Source organism: Pogona vitticeps, chromosome 3 (genome assembly GCF_051106095.1).
Source record: "Pogona vitticeps strain Pit_001003342236 chromosome 3, PviZW2.1, whole genome shotgun sequence".
Classification (NCBI taxonomy): Eukaryota; Metazoa; Chordata; class Lepidosauria; order Squamata; family Agamidae; genus Pogona; species Pogona vitticeps.
In genome coordinates, this window is record NC_135785.1 from 182779661 (window position 1) to 182801870 (window position 22210).

The 22210-nt window shown below is 39.4% G+C and overlaps 1 protein-coding gene across 6 annotated transcripts in view; it reads left to right on the plus strand.

The window, feature by feature from the left end:
- The window catches only part of FRMPD4 (FERM and PDZ domain containing 4), a 403518-nt gene that overhangs the window by 127198 nt on the left and 254110 nt on the right, over positions 1-22210 (plus strand). The window contains exon 1 of one of the 6 annotated variants that reach the window (XM_078390378.1): positions 67-484. The exons of 3 other annotated variants lie outside the window; for them this stretch is intronic. In XM_078390378.1, the coding sequence (XP_078246504.1) occupies positions 444-484 (41 nt within the window). In that variant the 5' untranslated portion in view covers positions 67-443. Of the gene's footprint in view, positions 1-66; positions 485-14261; positions 18261-22210 lie in introns of those variants that run through there. 2 more of the 6 variants (XM_020786779.3, XM_072994368.2) reach the window with 2 other exon arrangements.

Below are 22210 nucleotides of genomic sequence, written 5' to 3' on the forward strand. Positions count from 1 at the left end.
GCCCTTCGCGTTGTCTGCGCAGACGCGGAGGCACCGTCTCACTTCTTCGCCCGCCTGGGGCTCCCGCAGCCTAGCCTCGAGTCGAGTCGGCGAACGGGAGCGCGCGTAGCCGGGAACGGTGGCGGTGGGAGCGGCGGCAGGAGCAGGAGTTGCTGCCTCCTCCTGCTGCTGCTGCTGGTGGTGGTGCTGCGAGGTCTCAGCCGTGCGGGAAGATGCTGCACGCCCAACTCCCCGCCTGAGGGGGGTAGCAGCCGCCGCCTCCGTCCCCAGTTTTTCCCCCGGCCGGCATTGCCGCCGTCGCCGCTTTTGCTGCCAGAGGAGGAGAACGACCATACAAAGCCTTCTTCCTGGCATGGAGCTGCTGCTGCTGCTGCTGCTGCTACTGGAGGAGCTGGAGTGAGTGAGGGCGAGCGAAGAAGGCTTTGCTGAGGGCGGCTGCATGGATGGATGTGTTTAGCTTTGTCAAGATTGCCAAGCTCTCCGGGTAGGTGTCATTTTTTGCTTTTGCCTTCTCCTCTTCCTCCGGCCGCTGTCTTCCTTGGGTCTTCCTTATTAGGCTTCCTGGAGTTGCTGCTGTGGCCACCGCTGCCGCCCGGATCGGTGGCCTCTTGGCCCTCCTGGCCATCGGCGGTTCGGTAAGACGGATGGAGAGAGAAGAGGAAGGGCCGGCGAGGGCGAGCCCCCCGTCAACTTCCTTGCCACTCGGGCTAAAGTCCCGGGTCTGCTGCGCGATGGCGTCTCTCTCTCCCCCCCCCCCGCCCCGGGCCGGATCGCTCGCCGTGGCATCTGTTCTGGGCTGCTGGCATAAACGCCCGCGGCTTCCTCTCTGTGCGCGTCTGCTGCTCCCAAGTGAGGCGCTGGGGGGAGCGGGGAGGCGTGGGGAGGCAGAGGTAGCCTGGACCGGAGTGAACGAGGGAGGCGGCTTGGAGAACTCTTTGGGGCTCTGATGTTGCCTTGAGTCCTTAGGCTTAAGTACCTTTGGGGGCAGTTTGTGGTCAAAAGGCCTCAGTGGAGGCAGCTGCCCTGAGAACATGAATTTGGATGCCCTTAACTACCAGTGGAATGGGAAGGGAAAAAAGAACAGGCATGTTATAAAAGAGCAGTCTATCTGCTTGGAAGAAATGATGTCCAGTCCTGTGAGAAGCTTATCTGGGCACTTCACCTTGGACCTGAAAGTTCTTCTTCTCCAGAGCGTCACCCTTGTCACTTAAACTCTCCCTGTGCTCATTGAAATCAGGGATAGAGCACTTTGCACTCCAAGAGTTTTTTTTTTTTTACTGTAGATGTAAAATTGTTCTCTGACTTTCAGTTCTGCCTGACATTGCCCACCTCTGATCAGTGCTGGAGAGTTATTTGTTTGTTGTAAAATGCATGTTTATGCACACACAGATCCTGTGCTAGGTGTGAAAGTTCACACCTAAGTGTCTGACAAAGGTGGTTTTCCTGGACTCATCTTCTTCCCCTTCTCCCAGTGCCATCCAAATGCAGATAGCTTGCTGTTGAAAGGAGATTCATTTAAATAAAAGTTAGGCCTGAGGTTACAGCCTACAGTCCGTCTTAAAGAGAGGGGAAAAAAAAACACTTGGAGCAAAGTGTTGTGAAAACCCAGATAATTATTAACAGTGGAGTATGAAAGCGTTCCAATAGCAGGATTTGAGGACTAGGAAAATCTTCCTGTTGCCTGCATAAAGTAGGTAGGAATATGTTACATTGTCAAAATGTATTGGCTAATAATGCCTTATTTACTACTGGCTTTTAGGCAGTCCAGCAAAACTACTGACTTAAATGGAACATAGTCCAGGAAGAAAACTTTTGTTGCAGCAATAAAGCAGATATATTATGTCAGGGTCTTACAGGTTGTGTCCCTGACAAGTTGACAAATGGTTCCTTTTATAGTACAATGTGTACCAAAGTTGGAAATTGCTACAGGTGTAAAATCATGTATTGCCAAGCTTTATCTCCAATAGCTTTCTCCAGAAAAAAACCAACAAAAAACAAAAATAGTGAAGCAACAAAATTTATATTTCCCTTATTTTCTAAATACTTCTAGTCAGCTATCACTATTACATCTCCATGGAAAGATGCAATAGGAGTTTAAAAACTGCTAATACTGTAGCGGTGGGGTTAACTCATCCATCTCAGAAGCTACTTTTATGCACTATAACTGGCTTTCTGAGGGAGAGGTAAACAAATCAGGTTTCAAGGTATTTCTCTCATGTGGTAGGAGACGGCCATTTTCTCAATTTCCATCTTGTGTTGCAAAGTTGCCTCACATTATAGGTGCACATAAGTGCCTATGACTGAGTGTTGGCTAGTGCATGATGTGTGTTTACTTTTTTTTCAGAGTTTACAATGATAACTATTCCAATTATTGTATGTTTTAACATTCATCAGAGAGAAGTGCACCATTGATTGAGACTTAGGAAAACATAAGGTCTTGAAATGCATCTGATATTTCTCACTCAATATGTGGAATATTTTTGGATCATCAAATGAGTGGCAGTAATAAATGTTGCATTAGTCTAATTTAAATTCATAGGGAGGTACTGATTAAAAGAAACTGAGAGGAAATATAGAGAAATCTGGAGAAGGCGGAGGAAATAGGGCAGAGGAGTGGTGGTGGAATACTGTAGGATCATTCATTGGTTAAAGGGAGAAGTGGAGTGGCATCACACCAATAGTATTATGCCAGTGGTAGAGGAGTGGAGGTACCAGAGTCCCAAGTGAAGGGAAGGAGGCATTAGAAGTAGTGGAGAAGAAAAGAGGAAGCAAGTGTTTGAAGAAAGCAGGACTAGAAGCAGCAGAGGGCAAGAAAAAACATGGGTCAACGCCAGCAGGAAATAGGAAGTGTGCAATAAAGGTTGTGTATAGCCACAACTTCCACAATCCACCAATCAAGTTGGGGAAACACTCCATGACAATTGCCATAATTTGTTGGAAGTAGATTCTGTTGAATTCCGTGACAAGTACTCTGACATGTGAACAAGAGCTAGTTACAGGGATCACATAAACCCCCTGTTATAGCAACACCATTGGCTGTCGATCTGTTTCCAGGCTGAATTCAAGGTGTTAAATACCTTGAATACCTATAAATCCCTAAATGGCTTTGGCCTAAGTTGTCTCAAAGACTGCATCTCCCTTTATGAGCCAACTCGAGTGTTAAGATCTTCGGAGGGCTTTTCTCTCAGTCCTGCCACCTTCATAGGTGTACAGTGGTGCCTCACTTAACGATTTTAATTGGTTCCAAAAAAACATCGCTATGTGAAAACATCGTTAAGCGAAACACCATTTCCCATAGAGATGCATTGAAAACCGGATAATCCGTTCCAATTGGAACGGATTACCATCCTTTAGCGAAAATCCCCATAGGAAAAAACGTTAAGCGAAACCCATTGAAATGCATTGAAGCCTATTTCAGTGGGGGGAAAAATTCACAAAAAATTCAAAAAGACTCAGAACAAAGCCAAATTAAGTTAACGAAGGTTTTATTAGGTGCACTACCAATTCCAAGCATTTTAAACATTTTTAAACATTTTAGAATATTTTTAAAATAGCAAAAATGGGGCTGTAAAAAAAAAAAGTTAAGCGAAACAAGGGGACCTAAAACTGTCATTGTTAAGTGAAGCATGGTCCCAAAATCGTTAAGCGAAAATTGCCCATAGGGAAAATCGTTAAGTGAAGCACAAGATTGCTCTGAAAAAGCCATCGTTAAGTGAATTTTTTGTTGTACGAAGCAATCGTTAAGCGAGGCACCACTATTTGAGGACCTTCTCTATTGCTGCTCATACACTTTGGAACTCCCTCCCACAGCAGGCTTTGCTGTCCTTCCAAAAGCAGGCAAAGGCTTTTCTCTTCAGGGAACTTCCCTGACTAGTTGCCTGATAATGGATTTTTATACTTTACATGTGACTTCGTGTTGCTTGTGTGTTTTTGTTTTGTTTTGTTTTGTTTGTTATTTGTTTGATCCTTTTTAGTATTTATATGTTCACTGTTGTTAACTGTTGTCTTTTAATGTCTTTTAATGATGTAAGCTGCCTTAGGTCCTTTTAAGGAGAAAGGTGGGGTAAGATGTTTTAAATGAAACATAAATAAATATAAATTAAAATGCATCTGGTATTTCTTATTCACTATATGGGATATTTTTGCATTAGCAAATCAAAAGCAGTAGTAAATATTGCACTAATCTGAACCTAAATTCATAAGGAGCTACTGACTGACCATGCAGCCTTAGCTTGTCTTTGCAGGGCATTTGGATGTGAGCCTGATCCAGTGCTTTGTAGTGTTATTCTTAGGCTACAGTCTTAAGCACACCTACCTGGTGGTAAGCCATGTTGAATTCAGTGAGGCTTCTTTGAGTAAACGTATAAGAATGCATTGTCAGTAAGTTGTGTATAAAGATGGTTTGTTTGCTTTGTGAAATATCTTAGTAATAAAAAGAAGCTAGTGGGAATTGAATTCTGTAATGTGTTTGTGTATGTTCAGGACCAACTTTTTTGCATAAATAGGTACCTTCAGCTGTTTCCTTAAAGTCTTGGCAGTTGAATTTGTAAATCTCTCAGCTACAATGGACAGAATCTTCTTCCCATTCATTGGTGAGGAGGGATGCATATACATATGTGAATATATACAAATATAGATATAACTCAAAATGACCCTTTCTTTTTGCTTAGAAACACAGCTTTATCAAGAGGTCAGTTACAAGACTGTTTCTGACATATACACCAGTGCCAATTACTTGGAATGTAATCATTGGTTTCTGTGGGATTTCCAACTAAATTTGTTCAGAATTGAGCAATCACCTTCTAAATATGTGTAGTACTTGAGACTAAAATTAATTTGAAATCTTCCCCAGGGCATTTTAAAAAAATCATTACCATGAAACAAGAAGGAAGTAATCTATAGCAAGTTGTAGTGATAAATCTACAGTATATTCAGATATATTTATATTACATAGCCCTTACAATCATGTCTTTTAAATTCACATCTAAGATGTACAATGAGGGTATAACTCTCAGAGTAGCTCAGTCACCTGTCATGTTTTTTTGTTTGCTTGTTTAAAGGCAACTTGTTGGTGAATGGGATCTGGTAGTGTTGGCCACATGAATGTTAATGACTTGCGTTCAGCTATCCACAGGGTGCAGTATTGATACAGGGAATGAAATCACGGTCAAATGATATGGGATATTCCTAGAGGAAGGATAAACACTGGGAGAACCTCATTTTGTTTCTTTGAAAGGCTTAATTTATAGATTATCTGCTGTGCCCCAGGCAGTAAAATATCTTGGCTTGGTCCTGCTTGAGCTTTTATTAGAATTATGAAACCCTGCAAATAAAAGCCACTAACATTAATATTTCATGTCACATAGAAATCTTCCTTTTTCTTTCTTTCACAGTGGTAGCTAAACAAACAAACAAACAAAATTTTCCAGATTTCCTTTCGTCGTCACCTGGATGCAATTATTCACATAAATATGATGAAGAATAAAATGACTGTTTGTAAGCGAAGGACTAGAGCAGGACCAGTACAACATCTTTCTGCAGACCTGAACTATCTTGAGTTGTAGTGAAGGACTATGTGTACATAGATCCATCAGAGTCTACCCATACTTCCAAAGCAGCTTTTAAACAATTTTTCATTGTCCATCAAAGTTGTCTATAAATAATAAGGAAGAGGAAGAAAAATTATAAACTTCTTTTAAAAAATATATGTCTTTCCCTTTGAGTAGTATAAATTAGGGAGGAAAAAGAGACTTCTAAAAATTAATGATTCATCTCTCTTGTTACAGTCTGTGAAGTTTCTGAAGACCTAGTTTTCTGTGAGACAAGTATGAAGATAAGGAAAAAGAAGATATTTCAAAGTTGTTAAATGACAAAGAATAAAACAATAGCTTTTTTTCTTGTTGTCATTGTAAAGAAAGATCCTTTTAAAAAACATACTATTATTTCCATAATATCACCACACTCGAAACATTGTTATGTTTTCAGTGAGTTACTAATTTTATTATGGTTACAAATATTTTATCAAAAACCCAGTTTCTAAACACACAATTCATGTATGAATTGCTGTTTTCTTTTAAGCTGCAGAAATGTACTGGAATGCTCAGCCTGAACACTGAAGCTTCACACATGTAGCGTAGAATCTCACATGTTATCCTGTTGATATAGTATTGAATCTTGGTCTTAGAAGGATGGTTAAAATGCAGGACCAAAACATCGCTGCTATAGTTGTACTGGACCCTTGTGCACATTGTAACACGAGACAGTGTCCATATGTGGTCCACATTGTGCAACAGTTGCACAATGGAACACTCTGCTGGATTTTTCTCTCATGCTAACTCCAGAAATTCATTTCTGTAGTACAATAGATCTTACACTAGTGTGATGACACCAATGGATCCAAGCCACAGAATTCCTAGAAGAACAAAATAACTGCATTTGTTATACAGTGGTGCCTCGCTTGACAATGTTAATTCGCTCCAGCAAAATCGCTGTAGAGCAAAAACATCATCAAGCGAAATAAAAAAAACTCCATTGAAACGCATTGAAAACCGTTCAATGCATTCCAATGGGCTGAAAACTCACCTAGAAAACAGCGGGGGGCCATTTTCTTCAGCTGGTGGCCATTTTGAAACCCAACGATCAGCTGTTTGCTGATCATCATAAAGCGAAAATTGGTTCCCAAAGCAGGGAACTGATCATTGTTAAAAAAAAAAAACATTTAAAACATCGTTTTGCGATCGCAAAATCCTAATCGTACAGCGATTTTGTCGTAGAGCGGGGAAATCATTAAGCGAGGCACGATTGTACTATTGTTGGTAGAGCTCATGCTGTGTTAAAATATATCACATGATCTTTCTTTAATTTCCATTGAAGTAAAGGCTGGCTATGTAGTCACAACAAAAAAAATCCAAATGCAAAAATAGGCAATACTGTACCTTTATAGACCACTAAAAAATCATCGCACAATAAACAAGCTTCTATGGATTAAAGACTTCATCAGGACAGTATCCATGTGCAGAACTTAAAGTCCAGAACTTAAAGTACATAAGCACATGACAATATGTTTTTTTTGCCAGGAAGGTTGCTCTTAGATGTTAAGTCCAGCAGTTCTTGAAAATTCATAAGGCTTTTCTCTCTTAGATGGAGGTGAGAAGTCTGTTTTCTGTTTTATGGTTGTGATTTAGGCAGCCAGTTCTACAAATGAAGTATAGGCATGTGTGTGCACACATCTCCCCATTTGGCCTTGGTTTGAAATAGATATGTTTCTGACTGGCAGGGGGCAAGAGTTACACAGAAAAGGTGAGTCCTTCATCTGAGAATTGGGGTGATAATTTCCATGTGCAGCTAATATTCATTAGTTGAAAAAAGAACCAACACAGAGCTGCTCTCAAAGGAACACATTACTTCCCCATAGCTTTGAATTGTTTGGAATGGTTTTTGTGGGTTTTTTGGGCTCTTTGGCCGTGTTCTGAAGGTTGTTCTTCCTGATGTTTTGCCAGTCTCTGTGGCCGGCATCTTCAGAGGACTGGAGGACTGGAGTAGGAACTCTGTCCATGCTCAGAGTTCCTACTCCAGTCCTCTGAAGATGCCGGCCACAGAGACTGGCGAAACGTCAGGAAGAACAGCCTTCAGAACACGGCCAAAGAGCCTGAAAAACCCATAACAACCATTAGATCCTGGCCGTGAAAGCGTTCGTGAATACATTGTTTGGAATGTTACTGCCAGCTTTGCACACCATTCCATTCAGACATAGTATGTCAGTATAACCTCTATGAATTATTTTTTTTAACCCAGTCGGTGGAGAAATCCTTGAGAAGGGACTGTGATTGTAAAGTTTCAATTTTGAGAGAGAACAGGAGAGAAAATGAACGTACATTTTCTGGGAACAGGAGTCACCTCCTTGCCACCTTGACTGAGATAATAGACTGTCAATACATGTATGTAGGAGGAACAATGGAAGAGCCATTTCTTTATGGTAGTGTTGGATATTGCTAGCTTGGGGCCCAGTTAACTTCACTGGAGTTCCCCAGAATTCAGTTTCTGGAAGGCAGGAAGGAAAGGAGAGCTTAGGCCCAGGAAACACTCCTTTTAGGGAATGCATATATAAATGAACAAAAGACGTCAGGTTCAGCAGCTCATCTCTGCTTCCTTCCTTCATTTTCCTCTCCAGGCCTGCAGTGGTGTCCAGAATAACATGGCCTTGTCCAAGCACATGGCTGGAGTCTCTGGTGCCTAACTTCTATCACAGTTGGAGATGGGGGTATTCATATTTATATACAAATACAAATATCCCCACATGGCTGGACATAATGAGGGTCTGGCCCCTGGACACAGGGGCATCCACTCACTCATCTGCCACTGCCACCAGCTCCACTCTCCCTTCCAATCACTCCAGAGCTTGCAGTCAGCTAGCCACTCATCAGCCTGGCAGGGAGACTCATCTTCTTCTGCCAGGAGTGGATAGCCAACTGCAAGTTCCAGAGCAATTGGAAGGGAGAGCAGAGCTGGCAGCAGCAGTGGATGCATGAGTGGACAGTCCGGTCCCAGGGGACCAAACCCTCATTACATCCAGCTGTGCAGGGGTATTCATATACAAATACCCCCATATCTAATCACAAACAATAATAAACACCTGCCAACATTCTCCTCCTTCAGAGATAAATAATCCAATCCTGCCCTTTTATTCTCCTTGACCCTACCTCCTCAAGCTGGTTCTCATCAGTGAACTGTCTCAACTTTAGCTGTGTTGGCCTGGTCCTGAGAAAACTTACCTTCCTCCCAGCTGCCTGATAATTGTGAGCTGGGGCCAGACAGCTTGCTAGGGGTTCACGCTTGCACCCTGTCACAGTCTGTCTTTTAAAATGGGTGTTGTAAATATAGGGGACATTGCAAAGATTTGAAATTTTAAATCACATAACAAAAACAACAATAACACAAACACAGCCCAAATTAGATATACTTCATACATGCTGTATATGCCCCTCTCCCTGAGTTTCATGTATCCACAAGATGCCAGAGCTAGAGTTATATTGAAAAAGTCCTATGGAGTCTCCAGAGAGCAGGTAGCAGAATACTAAGGGAAGCAGGACACCTCTGTCTTTCAAGGTATTTCTTCTAAAAAAAATCCCAAGATCCAAAGTATGTTGATCCAAGAGAGAAACTTTAAAGGACAAAAATAAAATGCAAAAATACTGTGGGTGCAAATGCAAAACAGCACAAGAACTTGCTCCCTCACATGCATATTTTGACATTCCCTTAACTAAATCATTGTGATAACAGCATAATTCCTACTTTCAGGGCACTAGATGCTCCTGACCTTCCATCTCCCCCTCTAGTTGAAACTTTATAAGTACAGCTTCTTTACAAAGCTTTTCTCATCCACTGGGGCTAAGTCAAATAGTCTGAAGGGGATTCAGTAGCATTTAAGTCTTGTCTGATTATTATTATGGCTCTGGTAAAGAGCAAAAAGACACACACAGGGGGTTACTGGATTTTATTCAGGTTATAGATATATACCAAGAAAGAACTTGGTTCTATTTAGGATCAATTTGTTCTGTACTTATCATTGTTAAATCGACCAAGATGATTTTAGCACTAAGGGTGTTTTTCATCACATGAATTATTATACACTTTTGAAGACAGGTTTTCATCTTTTATGCTATTTTAGGTTATTATGGAAGCCCAGACAATTGTAATTGAAGCCTTAGCCTGAAATTATAAGTGGATTGTAGATAGTCTCAGGTCTGCAGGACAGAATTGATGTTCTATTGCATTCTCAACAATTTTCTCAAATAGGGATTACTGTACATCACAATCTAGTATCTGAGTGATAAAGGAAATAACATGGATTAGCTAGCATCTCTTTGTGTAAAGATCCATTCTTTATTCTCCTAGCTAACAGTTTGTAACTATATATAAAATAAATGATAGCACAAATTCCAGGAGAAAAGAGGAGAAAAGAGCTTTTCAAACTAATAGGGACACTCCATATCTCAAAGTTAATTTTCTTCTGGATATGATTATGTAAAACAAGGGGGCACAGTTGCAGAGATATATATGTGTATGCATGTATGTATGTATTGATCATATACTGTGTTTCACCGAAAATAAGACAGGGTCTTATATCAATTTTTGCTCCAAAAATGTACTATGGATTATTTTCAGAGGATTTTTTTCCCCATGTACAACCATATATATTTACTCAAATACAGTCAGGTCATCTTCTTCTGGTTGCTGTACAATGGTGGAGGGTGGGTTTCACTGAACTGGGGCTTATTTTTGGGGTAGGCCTTATATTACAAGCATCCTAAAAATCATACTAGGGCTTATTTTCAGGTTAGGTCTTATTTTCGGGGAAACAGGGTATTATATATTCTTTTATATAACTTTGTTTTTTTTAATAACATGGTGAACTACTAAAGTAGATTCTACTGAAGAACAGACAGTTTATTAGGTGCTAATCCTAGAGTATTATATGGCTGCTTAAACAATTCATTGTGACATAAACCAGAGCAAAAAAATTATGCACATCATCCTTTGGTGTATGCATTTGTGTGCACGAAGTTCTATGAGGGTAACTGTGGTTAGGGTTGGGAGCAAAAGACTCTGAAACAGAAGAACTACACTCTGACTGCATTCATATATCTTACTAAACCATGATTTAATACAAGGCTGAGGTATTGTGGCCCTTGAGATGTCATTGAGCTTTGAATCCCAGCAACCTCAGCTAACATGGCCAGTGTTTAAGGATGCTAGGAACCATATTCCAACAACTTCTGAAAGGCCATAGGTTCCACACCATTTGTTGAATACAATATACATTCCTAGGAACAAATTGCAGCATATCATAAAACAGTAGAATAATGGAGTTGAAAGGGACCTAAAAGATGATCTAGTTCAACCCCCTGCTCAGTGCAGTAATCTAAATCAAAGCAAAATCTGGCTTCTTGTAACTTGATCACATACCCTGCACTCTGAGATGATTAAGAACAGATCTTGCCCTGTCTCTGTATGACGATCTTTCAGGTATTCAAAGAGTGCTATCGTATCTCCCCTCAATCTTCTTTGCTCAAGGCTAAACATGACCAGTTCTTACAGTCTTTCTCATAGGGCTTGGTTTCCAGTCCTCTTATTGTGCATAAGCATTCATCTATTTTAATTGCTGAGTTTGCATCTCCTTCCCTTTTCCAATTCATCTTAAAGGTTTCCTGATGAAGTTCTTCATGATGTGGCCAAACACATTCTTCCCAGTCCATGTAAAGTGCATCCCATCACTTGCCAGCAGTCCGTCTTCCAGGAAGTGAAGCCCATGGTACCAAAATCTGAATCCCTCATGTTGGTATTGCCTTTATAGCGAGTATTTCACCCAGAATATTTTCTTTTTCTCTTCTCTTCTTCTTCTGAGTACTAGGAGAGTGGACAAGAAGACTACCTGCCCCTCAAAGTCCTTGAATTCCTTCCCAGAGTCAGATTTCTTTGTATTTTCTCTCGGCTTTGTCATTTGCTCCAAACTGAATGTGATCAAAGTATATAAGACCAAGATAGGCAACCAGAACTGTTTTCCCCAGAAAAGCAAATAGCCAGCATGCTATTCAAACACAGTCCTCACAATCACAGCCACGTGAGAATATTGAAGCAATGCATTGTAAAGGAGCAACCCTGAACTACAGAACAAAACAAGACAGTTTCAGAAACTACTGTTTTCAATGCTCATGTTCCTAATCCTAAAGTAAGGGTGGACAAAGTGGCTCATGTACCCACTCTGGGTTTCCAGCATCCCACTCCTCAGCCTCCAGTAACCCAGTAGTTTTAAAATGTTGCTCAGAATGTCCTCTTATGCTCTCTAGAAGACACAGAAACAATTCTGTCATATTTTAGTTCCCCACAGCATTCCAATCACACACACAGTCCCCAAAAGTTTACTATTTAAAAATGTCTTTAGCATTACAGACCATTGTGGATCCAGGACAAAGGAAAAGCCTATGTTTGGGGTGGGTAGTTCTTGAATTTCATTTTAGTTAAAGAAACAAAAGCAAAGGGCTCAATCACATGTGAGAAAAGAACCCCAATTATACCGATTCTTTTCATACCTCTGTTGTACTGATAGATTTGTTTCAGAGGTCACATGGTAAAGACGTAAACAGTAGCTTTGGGAAGTTTTCATCAGGAAAATGTTCTTGCTCTCCAGGACTATAGTTTGCAAATATTTAAAAAAACACAAGTTGTCCGTCCGTCCGTCCGTCCGTCCGTCCGTCCGTCCGTCCGTCCGTCCGTCCGTCCGTCCGTCCGTCCGTCTATCTATCTATCTATCTATCTATCTATCTATCTATCTATCTATCTATCTATCTATCTATCTATCTATCTATCTATCTATCTATCTATCTATCTATCTATCTATCTATCTATCTATCTATCTATCTATCTATCTATCTATCTATCTATCTATCTATCTAGTCATTGCTGGTGCTTGATATTCAGTATTGCTTCCCCTTCCCTATATTTACCTGTATGTTTCTCCGTCTTAGTTCTTGGCTTTCATTTTTCTTTTCTGGTTTGCACAATGTTGGGAAGAGGAAGCATATTGTAAAGAGTAAACAGTAATGTTACATCCCTTACTTTACAATTTAAATTAAAAGCAGGAAATGTCTCTTTTTCATTCCCCCTTTCACCCAAGGGAGGGGGAGGAAGGCTTGTTTCTTTCAAGCTGTCTCCTTCTGAACAATATATTCATGTTGTTTTCCGCTAACATCAGTAGCTGCTACTAGCAATTTGCCGATATCTCTTAAAAATAATTTTAAAGGATACAAACACAGTGGCCATAAAGTGGCTACAGTGCCCAGGAACTGGACCCTTTCACAAAGGAAATAAATTAACAGCAACATTCACAAATGCTGAAATGATAAGGAATAAAGTGAGACATCATCAGTTTAAAACAACCCTTCCAGCGAGCAGGAAATAAACTGATTGCCATGGCAAATGTTGGGCAAGTATCACGTGAATGGAAAATTATGAAACAATCTAAATAATGGTCAAATGGTATAACTGAGGTTCTTTTTTATTATTTTTTAATTTTCAAAACAAAAATACAAAATACTATAAATCTAAACCACCGTGCACCCCATACCCACAGAATCCCTTGGAACAATACTTTTAATATGAACGTCCTTTCCAAAATTGTATTGATTGTTGTTTAGAGGCTTTCCCCTTTCCTTTCACTAATACAAATTTAACAAATCTACCCCAAATAGCTTAAAAATATTTGAATTTATTTTCCCTCTTTTCATCTTAAGTTCAGTAGTCGATTTGTCATTTAATGCAATGTCCCATACTTCATTATACCAATCTTCTACTTTACTATCATTTTTATCTTTTCGGAATCTAGCTATTAATATTCTAGCACTTGTCAAACTGAGGTTCTTTTGGCTTGTGTGATTGAGCCAATAGTTTCATTATTTCATTAATAAACTATTTTTATTATTTAGCTTTAAAAAAAAAAAGACAAATAAATTGTTTTAATGGCTTATAAACAACATTGGTTATACTCTTACTGCTTTAGCTGCATCTTCTTGGGAGTACAATGCTGAGGTGCCAGCCAATCTGAAAAATCCCTTGAGCCTCCTGACATTGTGCAGACCTGGAATAAACCATTGTTAAGTAAAACCACAGTTAGACCAGGGCCAGAGCAGGGGAGGGAATTCACCTTGCATTCAACAATGACTTGGCATTTATATAACCATTGACTACAGTGGGGTCTTGACTTAAGAACGGCTTGAGTTAAGAACATTTTGACTTAAGAACCGCTCTCATAGGAAAATATTGACTTGACTTAAGTACTTAGATTTGAGTTAAGAACTGAAAAAAAACCATGTGGGAGGCAGGGAAAGTGCAAAATGTGAACTTTCAGTTAACTGTTGGCCAGTGAAAAGGGTGCCTGTCTGCTTCCTCACTTCTCCCAGCATTTAGAGAGTGGATTGGGAGACAGTCTTCAGACTGCCTGGTACTGTACTGCCTGGACTGTATTTTCCCTGCCTTCCCTGAACCTTTCTTGACCTAAGAAAAAAGAAACAAAATATCCCCCTCTAGTGGTCGACGGCGGAATAGCAGCTTCCCATTAGTTTCTATGGACGGAAAAGAGCAGATACGGATCAAATGGTTTTCAATGCATTCCTATGGGAAATGTAGATTTGACCTGAGAACTTTTTGACTTGAGAACCGCCGTCCAATACGGATTAAGTTCTCAAGTCAAGACCCCACTGTATAATCTTTTGTATCCCTTGGAGCTAAAGAAAACTAGTTCTAATAACTGAAATATATTTCTTAGGCTGTGACTACATGGTCAGATACTGTGGGATTTGCTGTGGGTGTAAAATGGATGAGTTGATGCTTTTTCTTTTTCTTTTACTGATCTCACAACACAGAGGTCAATTTGAATCAATCTGGCCTTTTTGCTCCTGGTGCGGAGGGTTTTTCCCCCTGCATCTGGTGGCTTCTACTCTTCTCAGGCTTTTCCATTTGATCAGTTGTTTCATGATCCAAAAGGATAAGGATCATGACTGGGTGGCATTCTGGTGACATACTAAGCTGACTGTGATGTTTTGGACAGCAGGAACACCCACCCCCAAAATCTTTCTCAGAAATCGCCCTGTAGTATGTTTTTAACTTTTAAATAAATAAATAAACTACCAATGTAATGCTAGATCACCATATCACTACATTGATATGCTACTTTAGTGCTAGATCACCTTTGCACAAACAAAAAAAAAGAGAGACAAAAATCAATAGGAAATAGGAAACAACTTCAATGAACTACAGGAAACTACTGTGTTTGTATGTTATGAAAAACTTTGGAAAACTGTCTCTTTTCCCTAGTGCCAGCCAACAATTTGAACAGCTCACTAGCTTTATAATGAGCCATAAGAGGAGAGCTGAGGATTGGCACAGAGTGGAATCAGAGGAAGGAGAGCTGTGAGCAGATCAAACCACATCAGATTGAGGGGCCAGCATGGACACTGGCACCAAAACAATCTGCAGTTTGATCACCTAATATGTGATCATCTAATATGAACAGAAGTATAAACTAGGTTGCCAATCAAACCACAGCAAATGTAGTCACAGCCTTAGAGATAACACATCCTGATTAGCATTCCAGTGACTCACCCATACAGCCTTAGCAAATTTCTTTTGAAACTTCCTTCAATGTGTACAGTAATATGTATAAAGAAAAAAAGTGAAGGTTTGCTACAAACCCCTTGCGTAACCTTGAACAGCTCTTTCTCTCTACTATTGTGTAATTGTGAACCTACTATTGTCTATTGTAAATCCTTTGATCCAGTAGTTTAAAGATTAAAAAGAAATCAAATCGTTTGTTCCAACTAGAATTGAGTTGCCAAACCAACAGGACTTTTAAAATCAATGCCAATGTAAGTTACATTAGCTGAAATCCTTTTGCCATCATTTATGCTGCACAAGGCTGATGATGACACCAGCTAGGGTGATATTTCAGAAACTAAACATTTCTAGCTTCTCTCATAAAACTTCCCAGGCTCCTACGTAATCCCTTACATCATCAAAAAGCTGTGGGGGCCATGGGATGGGAGGGGAATGTCTAAACTAAATTAACTAAAATTAATACAGCTCAGATGACTTTACCAGCAGCAATTATTTTCAGTAGTTAAAGACTCCCCCCTCCAGTCCCACAGCTTCCATAGTTTTCCAGTGGTAAAAGGGATATTATATAGGAGTTCTGAGTGAAAAATAGGAGATGTTTGATGACTGAAAAAATCACATCAGAAGATTTATGCAGCCTAAATTATGGCTATAGGATTTCAGTCATAAATTCAATGGATCTATTCAAACTCAGATGAGCTACTAAATTTAGCCTAAATTTGGTGATTCATAAACATTTTAGAATTTATCCAGCTACCATTTGTAGGTACAAAAATGTGCACTTCAAGCTATTGCCCATGGGATTTTAGATCTTAGAAACAAATCCATTATGTGATGGACAGTTGGGCCTAGGCAGTGTTAACTGTGTACGGTCATCAGCCAGTGGAAGAGAAAGGCTATTGCATAAGCTCTCTCTGCTTTGACAGACTCCCTGTTGCATACAGAGTTGCATAATCAATCTCCTAATCAACAAGAGATTAGGCATGTTATGGGGGCACTTAGACTATTGCTCTCCCATTTTATGTTTTTTGAACAAGATAGTGACCATTTGTATTTTATCTTGCAAACAGCTTTGTTTTGTATTGAGATGCTAAAACAGTCCTGTTCGCGAGGTATGCTTGACTATGTTTTAGAGCTGGGAAATTTTTGTCATTCCCTCCAGCTGTCTGTGACCATGGACTTCAGCTTGAAAGTGGTTTAAAATCTTCAGTTTCTTCTATAATGCAGTAACTGTGATGCTAGATTCATTTCATGGAGCACGTTATTCCATGAAGCAAGGTGCATTTGGAACCTGTCTAAGTTTCTGGCCACATTTTAAAGCTTTGTTGTTGTCATGTGCCATCTAATCAGAAACAACTTATAGCAGCCCTAATAAGGCTTTCAAGGTAAGTGAGGTACTTAAGTGGTTTTACCAGTTTTCCATCCCCAATGAGTTGCCATGGCTGATAGGGATTCAAACGGAGCTCTCCTGAGTCCTAGTCCATCACTCTATCCACTACATCATACAGAATATCATCTTAAAGCTATAAAACCCTGACATGGTTAGAGGCTGGTTATATGAAGCAGAATTGAACTTCCTTGATAACAGATTTGGGATAAGATTGCAAGTCCTGTATTTGTAACCATACCACATATTTCATTTGTTCAACATTACAGCAGTAATGAAACTGGATGGCAAGTCAGCTGTTCTCAGGCCCATTGTACTGAGTTAGTTACTGTATTTTTCGCACCATAAGACGCACTTTTTTCCCACAAAACAGGGGGGTGGAAAGTCTGTGCGTCTTATGAAGCGAAGAAAACAGATTATATTTTCCTGTTTTCTTCTCCTAAAAAATTGGTGCGTCTTATGGAAAGGTGCGTCTTATGGAGCGAAAAATACGGTAATTACAGGGCCAAAAATATCCAGCTATTTTATTCAGCATACTATAACTGACCCAGTCTGCCTGATGAATATTTTTCAGCCCTGCACAGAAAAAACATTCAGGATCACCTTTTCCCCAAATCATGCTACAGTTAACATCCCATGTTCCAATACAACTTCAGGTCCTCTATATTTGTAGTGCCTTTCCTATTTTATAGTTCCCCATCCTAAACATGCTTGCTAGAGAGTGAGTCCCTTTGAACTCAAAGTGACTTACTTTTGGGGAAGTAAATGTTGCATTGTCCTCTCTGTGACTGAATGTTGTTATTGAGTGGTTGCTTGTTTGAAGGGTTGGATGCATTTTTAATCTTCTTCTTCTTGGTTCATATAGATTTTAAAACATGTAGCCAGTACAGATTCTCTGTTCATGTCAGAAGCACCACAGTGCAATTAATAAATATTATGGTTAGCTTTGGCCCTGAAAAGGGCTCTTTTGTTATTGGTGGCCACTTGCAGGCCATTATCAAATTCAAATAGTCAAACTCATCCAGTGGTGCTCGTACCACCTCATGTTTGTGCTTCTGGAGTGGAAGGAACAGCTGACAGTTGCTGTTGTTGTCTAGGGGAGCATCCAAATATGTTTACATTTTATGAGGTTCTACAACAGGTGAAAATGTGGTACCTTTATCAACTATTTCCTCATGAGTCAACAGTCTAAAAACTATGCTTCTTTTTCTTCTTTGCTGGAAAAAAACTATCTACTTGATGTAAGGCTGTCATTTTGGACACAGTTTCAGATATAAGCATTCACCACACCAACGTTGATTATATTATTTGGAGAAAAAAATGTGTGTATATAAATACTATTTTGTGTGTCTGTTAACTTGTGGACAGGAACAGCAGTTTTCATTCAAAAAGCTGCTAGAGATGGAAATAATGAAGGGATATAGTGTAGTGAGTTTTTTTATGGTAAAGAACCAGGTGATATTGACATGATAGGTTCACATAGTAAATGTTTCTTCATTATCTAATGATTTAAGAGCAGGAGAATTGGCTGCACTATAAACAGGAGCTTTTCTCTTTAAGCGTTAGGGATTTATGAGCTTCTCTTTCTGAAAGAGCTGGTGGGTAATCATTATGCTTTCGACTGCAAAGGAAATTGCTGCTGGAGAATTTTGGATTTAGCAGAAAAGACTGGAGTAAAAACTATGAACAAAGGAAAAACTTATTTCAGGTGAGGAGTTTTTATAAATAAAAGCTTTATGAGTAGAGTACAAAATTACGAATTCTGTTCCCTTTTAGCAACAGAACTGTCAGAGAGGACCAGGTTTCTTCTGTTGGTTTGATAACTTAAAAAATATGAGTGAGAAAAATATTGGGTGCTTTTGGCTGACAGCATTGGGTAAGAAAGAAGAAGAACGAAGTAGCAGAAGAGCAGAACTTTATGCCTCAATGCATGTGGGGATAGGAATGTAGATCCCATGAATTCCCCCCTTGTCTTCAAGGAATTGTTCTCTGTAGTCTTGCTAGTGATTACTTGGAACTTTTTGAAAATGAGACTCCAGAGAGTGTTTTGAATATATTAAGGCCAGTTTTCAAGGGAAATGCAGATAAAAGATTCAGTATCAGATGCATGGTATGACACTTTAATTGCACTTTTTAAGAACAAATCAAAGTAAGGCTAACAAGGTATGAGTCAACAGTAACTGGAAAAATTATTTCTGGTTCGACTTTGAATTTTGTGTGCAGCTCTTTCATAAATGCACATTTAATTTTTTTTGTTACACTCATGTTGTACAATCTGTTCCAAGCTTTGATTGCTAACATGGCAAATTTTCAAATATTTCATACATCCATTCATAATTCACTTAATTACCCATTGTACATTTGATTTTAACACAGAGACTTAATGCATATAAATTTGTATTCTGCTTGCAATTATACAGGAATTCTTTAATGCAGGAATTCTGGAGAAAAAGTGAAGAGTTACTCATGATTTTTGGAAACCACCATTTAGTGTAGGATCTCATACATAAAACTGCCTTTGACAGTTTTCTGAATGGATTGTCCTAAGCAGGGCAACTGGGGCTTAGTCCCAAGGCAAAAATTTGGAGAGCATTGAAATCTAAAAAATGAATCAGTTGGTGAGTGTCAAGAAAATAAAGGGTAGCACCGCCCAGTCCTATTCACTTTCCTTTTTTCTAAAAACTATAAACATTCATTTTTTCAGGAGGGAGGGGGTAGCACATTATCTTCTTTCCTCTCCTTGGAGAGCTGCACCCATGTTTCAGGGTCAAGTGAGTGAGAAACAAACAATGCTACCTGCTCTAGTTACTCAAAATTGCAAGGTACAGCTCTGAGTCCAGGAAAATCTGTTCAGAGGTAAATCTACATTTTCCCTAGAAAACCTGTTCCACTGAATGAATGATCCTGGAAAGATAAAATGGTGATGGAAGAGAGGGAGAGGGCTGGAACTCAGTGGTGAAGTATATGATTTATATACACAAGGTTTGGTTCCTGGCATCTCCAGGAAAGACTCATGTTTGAAACTGTAGGAAGCCACTGCTTGTCAATATTAGTAGTATGGGATTAGATGGGCTGTAGTCTAATATAGTGTAAGGCAGCTTCCTTTCAATGGATTTGCCGTTATTACTACGATCCTCCTATTTCTTGAGCTTTTTCATAATCAATCTTTCTTATTTCTACTGAAAGTTTAGTATATACAGTTCTGTATACTGTTCATCTCATTTCTCTCTCTCTCTCTCTCTGCTGGCACTAGGGGTGATCTAAAACTGTGTTCTTCCACTGCTTAAGGTTGTTACCAACTGTTCATTAAGTTAAGCAGCTGCCTAAGTATAGTAGAGGATGGATGAACGGGTCACCTTTGAGGTACCATGCTCAAAACTAGCAGGGGTTTAAAAGTTTTTATGTATGTATTGTGTGGCATTGGCAGGCTTTACAAATGATGAATAAATCTAAAAACATTACTTATAACGTGGATACAAGATTTATAGGGTATTGTGTATTTTGTTTGTAGGAATAATCTCAGGTATTTTGTGTGTGTGTGTGTGTGTGTGAGAGAGAGAGAGAGAGAGAGAGAGAGAGAGAGAGATGGTGATGGTACCTGAGGACTTACTATATTAGGGTTTCCTGACCTTGGTGATATTCTTTAAAACTATTGGTTGTAATTCCTGAAACATCTTTGTGGAACTGGTTAGCACATTTTTCATCTTTGGGCATGATGTTGATAAAGATAAGGAAGCAGAATTGCAGTCCAGTGAGAAGATACAGATGCTCGTACAAAAATGGGTGTTGGTCTTAAGATGTTCTACTCAAAGCATGAATAACAAAAGTAAACATTTTAGAATAAAAAAATTAGCAGAAGCACATAACAATATAATATGTGATTTTTTACAAAGGATTCAGCACTATCCAGTTCAATGGTTATATTACTGAGTACCTGATCTTATGAGTTACATACTTAAAATCACCTCTCTGCCCTTAATTGATACTTTGTTTTATTACTAAGTTAATTTATTTTTAGAAGGGGGCGTAGAAGTGCTGGCAGAAAAAAAAATAGTCAGATTCAGTACTGGAATTTTGTGCATTCAAACAAACTTCTACTCAGAGGACAGATTTTTGGACTTGTGACTCCATGAAAATTGGAATTGGTAATTGAAAGTAAAGGGGAGGAAAATTATTTGGAGATAAAATTCCTTAGACCATAGCATCAATTTAACATTATAATAGTGGGAGCATCCAAAACTCTTCTAATGCATTACATTTTTTATTTGGAGGCATGATAGCTGGAAATATTTTGGAAATATATTTTGAAAGAATGGCATATTCTTTAAGGGTTGGAAGCTCTACATCCTGCTTTACCTTTTATCACTCAGTGCCAAGAAAGCAAGGCAGGTAGCATGAGTGTGTAAGACAAGGATACATATCTGTGGTAAATATCTGGAAGTTAACATTTGGCACACTGTTTTTAAAATCAGTCATTCATTTTTTTATTTCAATTTGGGTCCTGTATGTATTTGTATTTACAGTGGTGCCTCGATTTACGATCGCTCCATTTAACGACGAAATCTCATTACGATGAACTTTTTGTGATCGCTTTTACGATCGCTTTATGATGTTTCCTATGGGGGAATTTCGCTTTGCGATGATCGGTTCCCTGCTTCAGGAACTGATTCTTTGCAAAATGATGATTTTCAGACAGCTGATCGGTGGTTTCAAAATGGCCACCGGGTAAACAAAATGCCCCCCCGCTGTTTTCTGGGACGGATTCCTCGCTGCACAGGCTGCGAAAATGGCCGCCCTATGGAGGATCTTCGCTGGACTGTGAGTTTCCAGCCCATCGGAACGCATTAAATGGGTTTTAATGCGTTTCTATGGGCTTTTAAATTTCGCTTTACAATGTTTTCGTTCTACAGCGATTTCGCTGGAATGAATTAACATCGTAATGCGAGGCACCACTGTACTATTTAATTATTATCCTGAGTCCCAGTGACATCACACTGGGTTAGGCTGAGAGGACGTCAACTGGCCCAGTGTTATCCAGCGAATTTCATGGCTCAGTGGAGACAAGAACCAAGATCTTCCAAATATCAATCCAACATTCTAATTGTATATCATGTTGGCTCTGGCTAAAGTGTCACCCCCTTCGTCCTCCTGTTTCTCTCCTTCTCTCCTTTGTTTCTTCTCCATCTTTCTCTTGGATACCTGATAATTATCACAGAGGATTACTTGATATTTGGTAGAAAAATATTGCTACATGTGTGCTTATTATAAGAGATGCTGGAGAAAAAAAACATATTTTGTATACTGTCCTTTTGTTGTTGTTCAGACGAAAGGCTTAGAATTGTCAAATGCACATTTTCTTTTTATCACACTGACTACAGATGACTTGAGGGGAAGAGCTTCATAAAGCTTCGTCGTGCTTGGGCAAGCTAAAAATCTCTGGCTGGAAATGGAATAGATTAAAAATCTATCCCTGTTGCCTGAAAATATTTCTGCCATTATTTTTAAAGAATTCTTCAGCAAGCATGTTGTTCTGTCTCTTCTGTTGTTGAAGGTTTGTAGGTATTAGTAGCCCTTTAACCATTATGAGGTATATTATGAGGTATATTTCTTTCGAGTGCTATCAGCTTCTACATTATTAGAGGTCATTATTGTGATGGG